Source organism: Canis aureus, chromosome 19, assembly GCF_053574225.1.
Source record: "Canis aureus isolate CA01 chromosome 19, VMU_Caureus_v.1.0, whole genome shotgun sequence".
Classification (NCBI taxonomy): domain Eukaryota; kingdom Metazoa; phylum Chordata; class Mammalia; order Carnivora; family Canidae; genus Canis; species Canis aureus.
The window spans coordinates 8,592,841-8,605,158 of NC_135629.1; the positions used below are offsets into that span (position 1 = coordinate 8,592,841).

At 44.2% G+C, this 12,318-nt stretch overlaps 1 protein-coding gene across 1 annotated transcript in view; it reads right to left on the minus strand.

The window, feature by feature from the left end:
* The window catches only part of SLC6A11 (solute carrier family 6 member 11), a 129,140-nt gene extending 119,450 nt beyond the window's left edge, over window positions 1-9,690 (minus strand). The window contains exons 1-4 of the mRNA XM_077857817.1: window positions 9,404-9,690; window positions 6,421-6,555; window positions 6,164-6,304; window positions 2,706-2,796 (exon numbers count right to left, since the gene is read on the minus strand). Of these exons, the coding sequence (XP_077713943.1) occupies window positions 2,706-2,796; window positions 6,164-6,304; window positions 6,421-6,555; window positions 9,404-9,653 (617 nt within the window). The 5' untranslated portion in view covers window positions 9,654-9,690. The remainder of the gene's footprint in view (window positions 1-2,705; window positions 2,797-6,163; window positions 6,305-6,420; window positions 6,556-9,403) is intronic.
* Window positions 9,691-12,318: the final 2,628 nt, after the last annotated feature.

Below are 12,318 nucleotides of genomic sequence, written 5' to 3' on the forward strand. Positions count from 1 at the left end.
ATTCTAATGCTGCTACTCTACAGACATTTAAGTAATACTAATGTATTGGGCATTTAAAAAAGCCCAAATAAAAGGAGAGCTATACCATGTTCATTGACAGAGACACTCAATCATAAAGATGTCCATTTTCTTCAAATTAACCTATATATTCAATATACTGCCAACCATAATCCCCATAGAGTTATTTTTTCTTTACTGTGATTTAACCTGAAAGCTGAATCTAAAATAATTTTGGAAAATAATAAAGTGAGAGACTTGTCTTACCACCTCTAGGCTTACAATAAAAGTATAGGTGTGGTATTAACACACAATTAGCCAAAGAGACCAGTGGAATGGAACACAGAGCCCCAAAACAGACCTGTGCTTTCAGGAAAATTATATATGAAAGAGAGCATTACAAACCAGTAGGAAAATGTGAATTATTCAGCAAATACTGCTGAAAAAAATGGTAATTTATATTAAAAAAACAAAAACAAAACAAATCCTGAACTCCTACATCATATCATATGCAAAAATAAAATTCCTAAATATGAAAATAGAAACTTTTAAAACTCTTAGAAGAAAATACAGAAGATGTTTACAACTTTGGGGTAGGGTAATACATCTTAAATAAGGTACCAACTATGTAAACCAAAAAGAATATACTGGCAAATCTGATTTCAATAAAGTTGAAACTCCTATATGCCATAAATAAATAAGAAAAGCCACACAGTAGGAAAAGCTATTTGCAGCATACTTACATCTAGAAAGTATCAATATACTATTATCTAGAATGTATCAAAATTCCTACCCATTAGAAAAGACATCCAAAGAGAAAAGGATATGAACAGGAAGTTCACAGATGAAGAACCCAGATAGAAGAAAAAACATGAAATGGTGATCAACCTGGCAAGTAATTAGAGGAATGCCAACTTGAAATAGCAAGATTCAAAACTTAAAAATCAACCAGACCAAGTACTGTCTAGAATATAGAACAGTAGAATTCACATACACTAGTGTTGAGAAAGTAAATTAGAACAATCTTTTCAGAAAGCAATTTGACATTATCTGATAAAACCCATAATGCTTGCACCATACTATGAGTAATTCTACTCTGTATGGCCTAGAACCCTTCATTCAGACACATAGCGAAGCATGGAGAAGATATTTATTCAGTGTGCTTATAACAGTGGGAAACAGGAGAAAGTCTAAATTCCCATCAAGAGGAGCTGGCTAAACACAGTGTTGTCTTTTTATGTATTGAAATACTATACAGCAGGAAAAAATAAATGAACCAAAGCTACATGTATATCAACACGGGAACATCTGAAAACCAACGTGGAGCAAAGAAACAAGGTTGTAAGAAAATGTAAGTAATGGATATCATCAATACAAAATTTTTAAGTATGGAAGAAAGGTCTAGGTACTATTCAGGAGATGAATATATAACACATGTACTATTAATATACAAATAGTTTATAGATATATATCTTAATGTAAAACTTATATAAAATTAAAATATAGAATTACATATTAATGTATAATGTGTGTATATATGTGAGATAACACACACACACATTAAGTATAAACATGAGAATGTTAAGTTTAAATTCAGTATCATGACCTCTAAAGAGGGAAGGAGGTGAATGGAATCTGGGAAGATAATTAAATCACTCATAAACATTTCTCTTAAATAAACTCATAAAACCACTGCCCCTCTACACTACTGATAATCGGCATTAGGAATTAGTGTAGGGGATGCTCTTGAATAAAGCCATACTTTTTTTGGACTGAAAAGCCTCAGAAAGCATTTAGCCCAACCTCTGACTCACAGAAGAAACATCTCTTCAATACCTGGAATAAGGGATTCTCCTATCCCTACTCAGGAGATCCTGAGTCAGGGCCACTGTGTACTGTTATGCAAGTTGGGAATGCACAATTCTGGAACACACATTTCACAATATAAATGATGCCCCCTAGGGTTGTGCAGTGAATGACTTCTATAATCACATGTGGCAGCCCTGTAACTGCTAGGTCATAGACCCGTCTGGAATACTGACGGAAAAATGCCCACCTCTAGGAAAATGCCCATCCACATAATTACAGCCTGTAATGTTGGATTCAGATATCTCCCCAATGAGTGACAGCCCTCAACCAGCTAAACACTTTCAGGGATGGGTGATCACAACCTTCGGAAGTACGTGCAGACCAGTGCTGTGAAATTGAGTTCTTCCCTTAAAGCACATTTGAAATCTTCCTCTTTATAACCTCTACCATTAAAGTTGATCTGCTTCCTTTGTGCATGACACTTCAGCATGACACTTCAGAAAACAAACCTGTCCCCTCTCCCTGAAGATGTCTGCTTTCCAGGCTAAATATAGTTTTAACTTAGCTTATCACAAACACACTATGTCTCCTCTTTTGTTAAAAATGCCTTTTTTTTTTTTTTTAACTATCATTTTACCACCACTTCTTACCCTAATAAGCAACCAGGCATGCTGACATGTCATTAAAGAACAAGAAAACATTTCTCTTAGCTGCTCCTTTGGGAAACCTCTAAAATCTTCACACTGGTTTCCAAAGCAGTCAAATGCCCACAGAAGCCAGGAAGTGTGAAGCCATAGAAAGAAGAGGTCAGGCTTTTCCCAGGGTGGGGGCAATGTTAACTGAACAGGACCAGGACAGAGGCCTCACAGGCCAAGGGACACAAGTCATTTTCCACTTACTCCCAAAACTCCATGACGGGAGAGGTGGCATTCTGCAGGGACACATGACTGTGGTTGCTCATGTTCAGTTTCTGGAACTCCACACAATTCTCTACAGTGAAAACAAGACAAGAAATATAAGATTAACCTCTGCAAGGGTTGGATCTTGGGAAACATTCAGAGATGATGATGCAACCAGGTGGTTTTACCCAGCCACTCCAAGCAAACATGCCTCAGAGAACATTGGGGATGGAAATCAATCAATAACTTACAGTTTAAGAGAGAGGTTTGGTCTGACCGAACAGGAGGAAAAGTTTTGGGGGCAGGGTACCTTCTCTCATTTCCACTCTATATGCCCTATCAAACTCTTTCCCTGTGCCTTGATCCCTAATATCCTTTCCTTTTTTCTACTTCCCTACTGAAGACATGTCCATGGCATTTCTGCCCTGCCCAGTGGCCCCAGCAGGAATAAAGGAATGAAAGGAGTGGGTCAGTCATGGGGTCCCTATGACAGTAATACAGTTGAGACTCAGTTTTCCTTCATGTAGAAAGATACTAACATTGCAGCTACCTCATAAAGATGTGATAACTGGATGAGATGTCACAAGCCTATATGTGTAAAGGATTTCTGCTTTCTTCACCATTCCCTCACTTGATCAGTCCAAGCAAGAAAGGACTTATCAAATGTCTCTTCATTTCATGAAACTTGGGGACTATGGGAGAATTTGAATTTCAAGTAAAAAACATCTAACTGTTTAACTTTAATGGTTCAGATCAACCCCTTCTGCCAGGAAGACTTCCTCAATCTTCCTCCTCCTAAAGTCTAAGAAAATTAGGATTTAAAGGCCTTCCAAGAAACTACCTTCTCCAACTCCCTTTATTTTGAGGAAGAGAATCTAAGGTTCAGAAATATTCAGAGGACCCACATCCATACTCTCTCCCTCCTCTACAAAGTCACCAGCCATTTAGGGACATACCTGGGAGTAGACTCCAGTCAGTGCTCCATCTCTTTTGTTATGGTTATCACCCAGGTCTGTTCCCCACCATGGAACTTATACCTCTTTACAGCACCCCTGGTTACAGAGGCACCTTGGCCACCATCAGACTGTGAACTCCCCAAGTGCAGCTGTACCATTCACTTTGGAGGTCCTGCACCCAGCACGGGGGTCAGCACAGAGCCAGTGCTCCACCTCCCTCCGGCACTGCTCTCTCCTCACATGTGTGCAAACCCTCCAACTACATCTGTAAACTCTGGAGCAGAAGCACCTCCCACACATGATGTTTTACACATCACAAGTGTTTACACACTATTAAGAGAACGGTGGGCTGCAAGCCAGTAAAAGAAAGGTTTGCAGTCTGCTGGGGAAATGTCCTCTGATCATCCGCCTCCTTCCAGCTCCTCTTGACAAATACTAACCATATTCTGAAAGGAGTGGGGGGGTGGGGAGGTCTGTGAGGTCCACAAAGTCCCGAAAGGAATCTGAAAATCTGAGATTCTAGGTACCCTTGTGCCTTTTTCCAGAGAGAGGAGCCTTTAGTTTTGATCAGTCTCTAAAACAATGTTTCTCGTTTTTTTTTCTAGAGTAAAAAAATTTCTCAGACATCCAACGTTGACAAGGTATTTTTATTAAAATGACATTTAATTATGTACAAATGAGTTATAAGTTATTTGTGATTATAGTATTCATATAATAAAGCCAGAATTAAATTATACATTAAATATCAACTACAGAACACAATTCAAATTGATAGCATAAAATGGATGTGTAGGATAATGCCATTTTGTGAAATTAAATGGATTTCCCAACAAAAAAAAAGGAATCGACAGGGAGGAGGCAGGGTCTATTGAGTTCAGCTTGACTATTCTTCCACTGGCTACATGAGATTCAATTCTACTACCCTTTTGATCTGGTCAGGCTTTCACAATATCTTTATTCTTACAGTTTGTTGCATTCTTAACTGGACTTCACTCAGTACCAAAGTACTATTTATAAATTAAGTCTCTCCCCTCTTCTCCATTGGCCACCATCATCCTATTTATCAAGACTACATCTTAAGTTATAAACACGCACAAAATCAGGCACTGAAATCTCCTGACTGTCCTCAGTTATAAGGTGGTTGGGTAGAGAATCCAGAACATGTGCATATTTTTAGAGTGTCCTCAAAAGAAACAAACACAATTAAATTATCATGGAGGACTCACAGGCCTCTAAGAGTATATCCTTGAATTTTAATTTGATAAACATCTCTATGAAGTCCCTGGCCAAAGAAAGGTTAAGAACCAGTGACCTAAAGAGAGACAGTGAGACCTCCAGGAAATGCAATGGGTGGGAGCAGGATAAAGTCATGCAGGACTAGAAACTACTTCATAGTATTCTCTAGGCCTAATTCCTACTGTTCCTTCTGCTGGCAACCAACATCCTACCCAGTCTTACTTTCTCAGCCTTCAGGACGACAAGCCACTTCCAGGGACAACCTAACCACAGGTTGTAACACAGGTGGTGAGCATGTGTGCTGATTCCAATCAAAAGGCAGTGGCTGCCTGGAACAATGCTGAGAAGGGTTCTGAAGCCAAGACTAAACTCAAAAGGAAAGAGTTCCATGATCTATTAGTGATGTCTGCTCTGAGCATGGCCATCACAGATAGGGATTAAACATGTTATTTGCCCTCCCTGGATTATAAAACTTAATCTTGATGGGATGGACAAATCGAAAAGCAAACAGCGCATTAAAATCCAACGTAACCTAAAAAGTTATTCATTCAAGGGAGTGGGAGAATGGTAAATTCAAATATGTAACTGGGTGAGACAGGTAAAGTAAATAGGTAATGTGGGCTGGGTGGAGACTGTGGTCAACTTGAGGATAGAGGACTTATCTAAAGACAAGTGCTTATTAGCATTGCTGCCAAGCAAGTAGGTGGGAATGTGGATCTGCTGTTGCCAAATCTTTTAATTTTTCAAGAGAAGCTGGAAATCTGGATTTTCATGTGAGGTTTTCTGGGTTTTATATTTTGACAACCAAAAAAAAAAAAAAAATTGACAACCAAACACATTTTTGAAATTTGCTGATCACTGATCTAAAGCCTAATTGGTCTGTAGGCCCCTGGTTTGCAATCCTTGATCTAGCCTAACCCCTTCATTTTGCAGAAGAAAATCTGATACCCCAAGAAGTAGGGTTGGAACTGGAGCCTGAACCCCTACTCTGTCTGCAAAGGGCTCAGTCTCTGTATTTGGCAAAGTGAGGAAAGGATATCACCACTCTTCCACCCGTGCCAATTCTGGGCCAGGGCTCAGCATAGGCTCAGGGCTGCAACCCACAGAATGCAACCAGACCTGGTACAGAACTGACCTCCAATTTCAGGGGAATCTGGTCCCATGTCAAGAGGACAAAGGCCAGGATTGATCTCCAGGATAAGGGCATACCCCCAATGCCAGGCCCTCCAGCAAGACCAGCAGAGAGACCCTCCCTGGGGGCCATACCTGTGTTCCACTCATGCCCACAGGTGGCCCAGGGGAGCTCAGTAGTGAAGCAGTTGCTTAGGTAGAAAATGGCCCATGCCAGGATGATGATGTAGTATACATTTAGATGGGCCTCGATCACTTGTGTTGCATAGCCGATGCCTGAAAGAACAAAGGGAGGGATTTGTGTCTCTCTCCACCTTGTTAAGATAGTCTCAGCTACTTTTCACAGCCTGACATCACTTAGGCACCATTTCATTTTCTATCTCAATGCTTACCTTCAAATAAAGGGCAAACTTTCCTCCAACACGTAATGCCACCCTCACTCGTGAATTGTCCCAGAGCTGTTTCCAAGAAAAAAACAGGAATTCCACAGCAAATAAAAAACACCACGTAGGGAATCAGGAACGCCCCTACAAGGATGCAAAGTAAGGGAATGAGGTTAAAATTGCCTCTACTACTTCAGGTTTGGCACAAGAAATCTTTAATAAGCACCTACTATGTGCAAGACATAATGTTCTCTGAGCTTGAGGTCAAGTCCACACCTTGAGGACCATAGGCAGAAAACATGGCCCTGGGTCTCTGCTGTCTCTACATCACATCTCCCAGACTCAATCTCTTCATCTGTAAAATGGGGCTTTAATACTCGATATCTGTACCACTTATCTCATAGAAATGTGCATCTAAGATGATAATGTAAAAGTGTTTTCTTTGGTTGATTCTATAATTATATATTTCACCCTCCAGGCACAGGTTAAATCCACTCCCTCCCTGGACATTACATTCTTCTTTTCTATTCTAATATTCTAAAGTAACTTCAGTAGGCTGGGTGAAGGGGCCCCTTCTTATTTACTTCGAAGTGATCTGAAAAAAAAAAAAAAATCTTTTTCATTAAGAAAAGCATTCTCCAGGAGATGTGCAATAAGCAGTATCAGGCCCCAACACATGAGGGTCAGGTATGGAGCTGAATTATAAGGGGTTTGCAGCAAGAATCTATCTATTCAGAAAGGCTGACTTTGTATCAGTCTGGGAAAAGACCACCATAAGCTTTAGTCCTCCTATCTTGATACACAATACCCATTGCCTGGGTCTTTCTGTGAAACAAATTAAATAACTGAGGTGAATGAGCTATTATAACCAGAAAAGGATTTTTTCCAAATCCCTCATTCTCTCTCACCTATCTAATAACAAAGCCTGAAAACACATGCAATTCCCCAGCATCTGAGCGCACAAATGAAGGCTTTAACTGAAATTGCTTTTTGCTAAATGAAGTCTCTTTAACCTTTGAATTAAATAACAACAATTTTGATCAATCCTGATAGTAGGACCACATCTACCAGATTTTGAAAGGGTCTTAGCTTTTTGGGGCAAGATGCTTTCTTTAACGTTTCACATTGGGAAAGAAATATCTTAAAAACTATTGTTGGGATCTATGAATAGAATTGTGTAGATATTTTTTTAAAGGGCAAGATACCTCAACTGTATCAGAAGGCAAAAAGTGTGTGAAAAGGAACAAGAGGGTCTGTTTGTTGAATATAAGTCTAAGTGATTAGAAAAAGCTGCAGTAGTTTCCCTAATATGTTAGCTTACCTGTAAACTCTCTAGAACCTAACAGATGGCACTTTCGGAAAAGCTTTTAGCCTATGTATTCATGAAGCTAGTAATCCTTAAGATAACTAGCTCAGTTAAATCAGGATATCTGCGTACCCAATGAAGACTTTTTGGCAAGTTTCAGAGGGGAAAAAAAAAAGGCTAATTTTTAAACTTTACTCACTACAACTTTTTAAAAAATCTGTGCATAATTTGTAATTAACCCAACTTACTGTTTTCTCCTTTTAGGCATGCATTTTGTTTTGGCACAACCATTTCCTGTATTAAAAAAAGATGTTAAAACAATTTTTGCCTAAGATTACCCTAAAAGGTTTCCACAGTTTTCTAAGAAGACACGGCAACTAATGATGGCTGAATCTGCAGAGAGGCAGAACTCACAGCTGAGGCCACAGAGCACGTTCCAGGTCTCCCAGTCCACTCCCTCTCTCCCTTATGCCAAGCCACCAACACCGGCGGCCACTTCATTACTAGTGCAGAGCAGGCTTGGAGCAGCCTGTGCCTTCAGGATGAATGTCTCCAAAGAAAGGGCTTGGGCCAAGCAGTACCCTTCTCGCTCTCCCTGCGACTGCTCGCACAGGAAGTCCTGCTCCATGCAGTCTAACAGTGTGGTCCCTGCCAGCCAACTTCTGAGCCACCTTCAGTTGGGGTCTGGGGATCTGCTGGAGGGGCAGGGGCACAGCAAAGAAAGGGATACACAGACACAGGCTTTTCCTTGGAAAAACCGTGCCACCCAAGAAGGTTTCACAGGGTCCCTTGCCATGCACCTGCTATCTGTCCTGTTGATACCACAGGTAGAGGCTCCTAAACTCCTTGAGCTGAAAGATCTGAGGATTCACTGCAGCACCTCCACCAAACGGACTTGGGCATGTCACCAGGAACGACTCCTCTCCTTCCTTTCCCTGTCCCCCACTTCACAATCTCTAAGCATCTCCTAAACATCAAATCAGCGTTGTTGCTATTGGTTGTGGGTGATTCTGAGACCAGTGAAAGAAACTGCTTGGTGCCAACGTTTCCACCAGATAGGCCGGAAAGGGGACCTAGTGAACACCTTAAGGGCAAATGAAACATCCATGACCCACCTACAAGTTTTTCCCTGTTGTCAGTCCAATCCCAGTTTAAAACCAGGCCTTGGTTGCAGAATCCCACCTTTATCTCTTATGGGGTTATTTCTTTGACCCTTTGCATTCTCATCTGCAAAATGGGTATACCAATGCCCGCAAAGGTGACGTTAAGGATGAAATGAGATGATGTAGGTAAAGCTTGTTATGGAGTCTGGCATTTTTTCACTAAGCGCTCAAAACCCGAACCTACTCAGATAATGATCAGGGTCCCCTTCCTTGGTGCCGGCTTCCGGGAAGCTGAGGCTCCCGCCCCAAGCAGTAATGCAAGTGCCAGAAGCAAAGGCTCCCAGCCTAGGCCTCCAGCTCACGCCGCCACAGAAGGCACCTGGCTGCCAAGTCCCCGCGTGCCAGCAGGCGGCACATTCAGGTGCGAGGCGGCACGTGCACGGAGCCCTGGGCTGGGAGAGCCGCGGGGCCGAGGCGGGCACTGCCCCAGGGTCCCGCTCCACGCAGGCGCGGGGGGGTCGCGCGCGCACCCCCCGCTCCCCGCCCCCACCCGTCCTCCTTGGCGCCGCGGGTGCCGCCTCACCTCCTCCGTTCTTGTAGCACAGGTAAGGGAAGCGCCACACGTTGCCCAGCCCGATGATCTCCCCGGCCACGCTCAGCACGAACTCCACCTTGTTGTTCCACTGGCCCCGCTCGTGGACCGCCTTGTCGCGCTTGTCGCGCGGGTCGCGCGCCCCCGCCGCGCCCCCGCCGCCGCCTCCCAGCGCCTCCGACTCCCGCGCCTCCTCGGCAGCCTTCCCGTTGCCCAGAGGCAGCGCCTTCTCCGCCGTCATGGCCGCGCTGGCTGCCTCGTGCGCCGGGCCCGACTCTGCGCCGCCGCCCCGGGCGGGCTGGCTTTTCAGGAGGCGAGAGCGGGCGGGAGGGGGAGGCAGGGGGTGGAGCTGAGGGGCCGGGCCGGGCCGGGCCGGCGCGGGGACGGGGACGGGGACGGGGACGGGGACGCCGCGGCCCGGCCCTCGGGGCGCCCACGCCGCCTCGGCCCCGCGGGGCCCGGGAGCCCGCGAGCACCTTGCGCGCGCCGAGCACCTTGCGCGCGCCGAGCACCTTGCGCGCGCCGAGCACCTTGCGCGCGCCGAGCACCTTGCGCGCGCCGAGCACCTTGCGCTCTCTTCCTTCGCGCTCTCCCACCTCCTGGCCTCAGGACAAGAGTGGAAACGCCCATTCAGGCCTACGGCGGGCTGCGGAGACGGAGACCAGTCCCTCAAGTTCCACCACTCCGTAACCTCCAATAGCTGGGGTCTAGGTTGCCCGCCTCTAAGGAGAGAAGTGGGCTCTAGACCAGGCTTCTTCCAACTTTAAGATACATACTAAGCACCTGCGGATCCTGATCTAGTGGGTCAGCCTGGGCTGGAGCTTCCGTGTTTCTAACAAACTTCCAGGTGCTGTGGATGCTGCTGGCTCAGGGACCACACCTGGAGGAAAAAGAAAGTAAATGAACTCCTGATTTCTTCCCAGTTCTGGAGATTTGTGAGCTTCCCCTAGGATGGGCACACCCACAGATCTTGCCCATCCTGGTGCTAAAGTTCTAAACACAAGAAGTCAGGACCGTGTGGTAGTTAAATTAAGAGCATCTGTCCGAAGATAGGCAAGTATAAGTTGAATCTCACGCTCCACCTTTCTGAGCGATGTGAAGTCATCTGACCTCTATGCCTCAGTTTCCTGATCTGCAAAAGGAAATACCAATAATGCCTTTCTTATGAGGTGTGTGTCTGTGTGTGTACTTAATGAGAAAATGCTCATAAAGTACTTAGTACATTGGAAATGCTCGATGAACTTCATTTTTTGGCATTATCATACAATCTGTAGTTACACAATATATATATTCATGAATCTTCTTGTTTAATATCTATCACACCACTCAATTGTAACAGTGATATACACTGTCTCAGTCATTATAATAGCCACAGGGCTTGGCGTAAGACCTAGCACATAGTAGGTGTTAAGTAAATACTTATGGCAAGAGAGAAAGAGGGAGGAAGGAGGAGAAAGAAAAGGGAAAGAAAATTAGATCTGCAAGGGGCCACAGAGATAGATCTACCTCCATCGTTCCACAGCCCTGAAGAAGGCCAACCGCAGGAGCTCTCACTCATGCTCTCCATCCATCCCTGGGAGCTCCTTCTGGGCTCTCAGGGAGAACCTCCCCAACTGCTAGCTTTCAGCCTTTGCTTTCCTTATGGCTTACAACTGCTCAAGTCGCTCCCCACCTCCATCCCCCTAGAAAACCCTTCCTGCTGCCATCTTCCCATTTCAGGCCTTCTTCCTCCCCTCCCCCTCACTATCATATTTCTTGAAAGAGTAAGTTTACATGCTGCTGGCCATGTCTTCACCTCCCACTCATTCCTCAGCCCACAGCAATCTGGTGCCCACCCCCACCATTCCGCTGAAAGTGCTCTCTTGGAAGTCCCTGAAGCCCTCTTCATTTGGCAAATCTTACAGATCCTTGTCCATTCCCATCCTGCCTGACCTCTAGGTATCTCTCTGTACCATCTTCCCCTTCTTTCTGTCTCAAAATTCACACTTACATGCTTTCCTAAACACTGCCTGCCTCAGCTGCTGTTTCTCTCCCTGCCTCTCTGCTTTTTCTTTCTCTCTTCTAAATTTCATCTTTTTCATGCTTTTAGCCACCCAAAGAAATCCTGATGGCTCCCACACCTTCGACCCCATGTGCTGTGCAGGGTATGTTCAAAAGCAAAGATTCTGCAGAGTGTTTAGGGTAAGAGTAAACTGAATTCAGGTAGGTGTGGGGTCACATCCAGGCTCTGCTCCTTATGAGCTGTTATCTCTCTCCTCAAGCTCCCTCCTCTGCCAAGTGGGGTTGATACTAGTTCTGGCATGAGGGTTTGAGGGCTGAAAGCCTTGAAAGCAATAGGTGTTCTGTGCATAGTAGTTATTATTTTTATTGTGATGATGATGGTGATGTCATCCCCTTGTTTAAAAGTCTTCATTGACCTTCCTTTTCCTACAGGATGAAATAAAATTGCTTCCCTTGGCATTCAAAATGCCCCCACAATCTGATTATTCCAGCCTTTCCTTCTAAATGGACGCCCTTTCTATCCATGCAAAAACTCCATATTATTACTTTTATTCAGTGGGGGCAGGCATGGTCCTCATACTGCACATAGAATGGGCAATAAAGGAAGAAATTCATGTTTGATCTTGACAGTCCCTGCACGCAATAGGTACATAGTACCTAGGAGTCCCACTGTTAAATGAACAACTACATCAAAAGTTAGAAATACAGTCCCAACCCTTATTGCAATATTAGGCTATCACCCCAGAATCTGTGTAAACCTCCTTTGAATCTAATTACATTTTGCTTTATAATGCTCCTCAGCACAATTAGCTCCAGGAATTGACTTCCTCTGAGGAGCTATGATTTTATGAGACCTGCTTGGTAAGTAACACTGAGCAGCATAAGAGGGTTGGAGCTGGCCATCC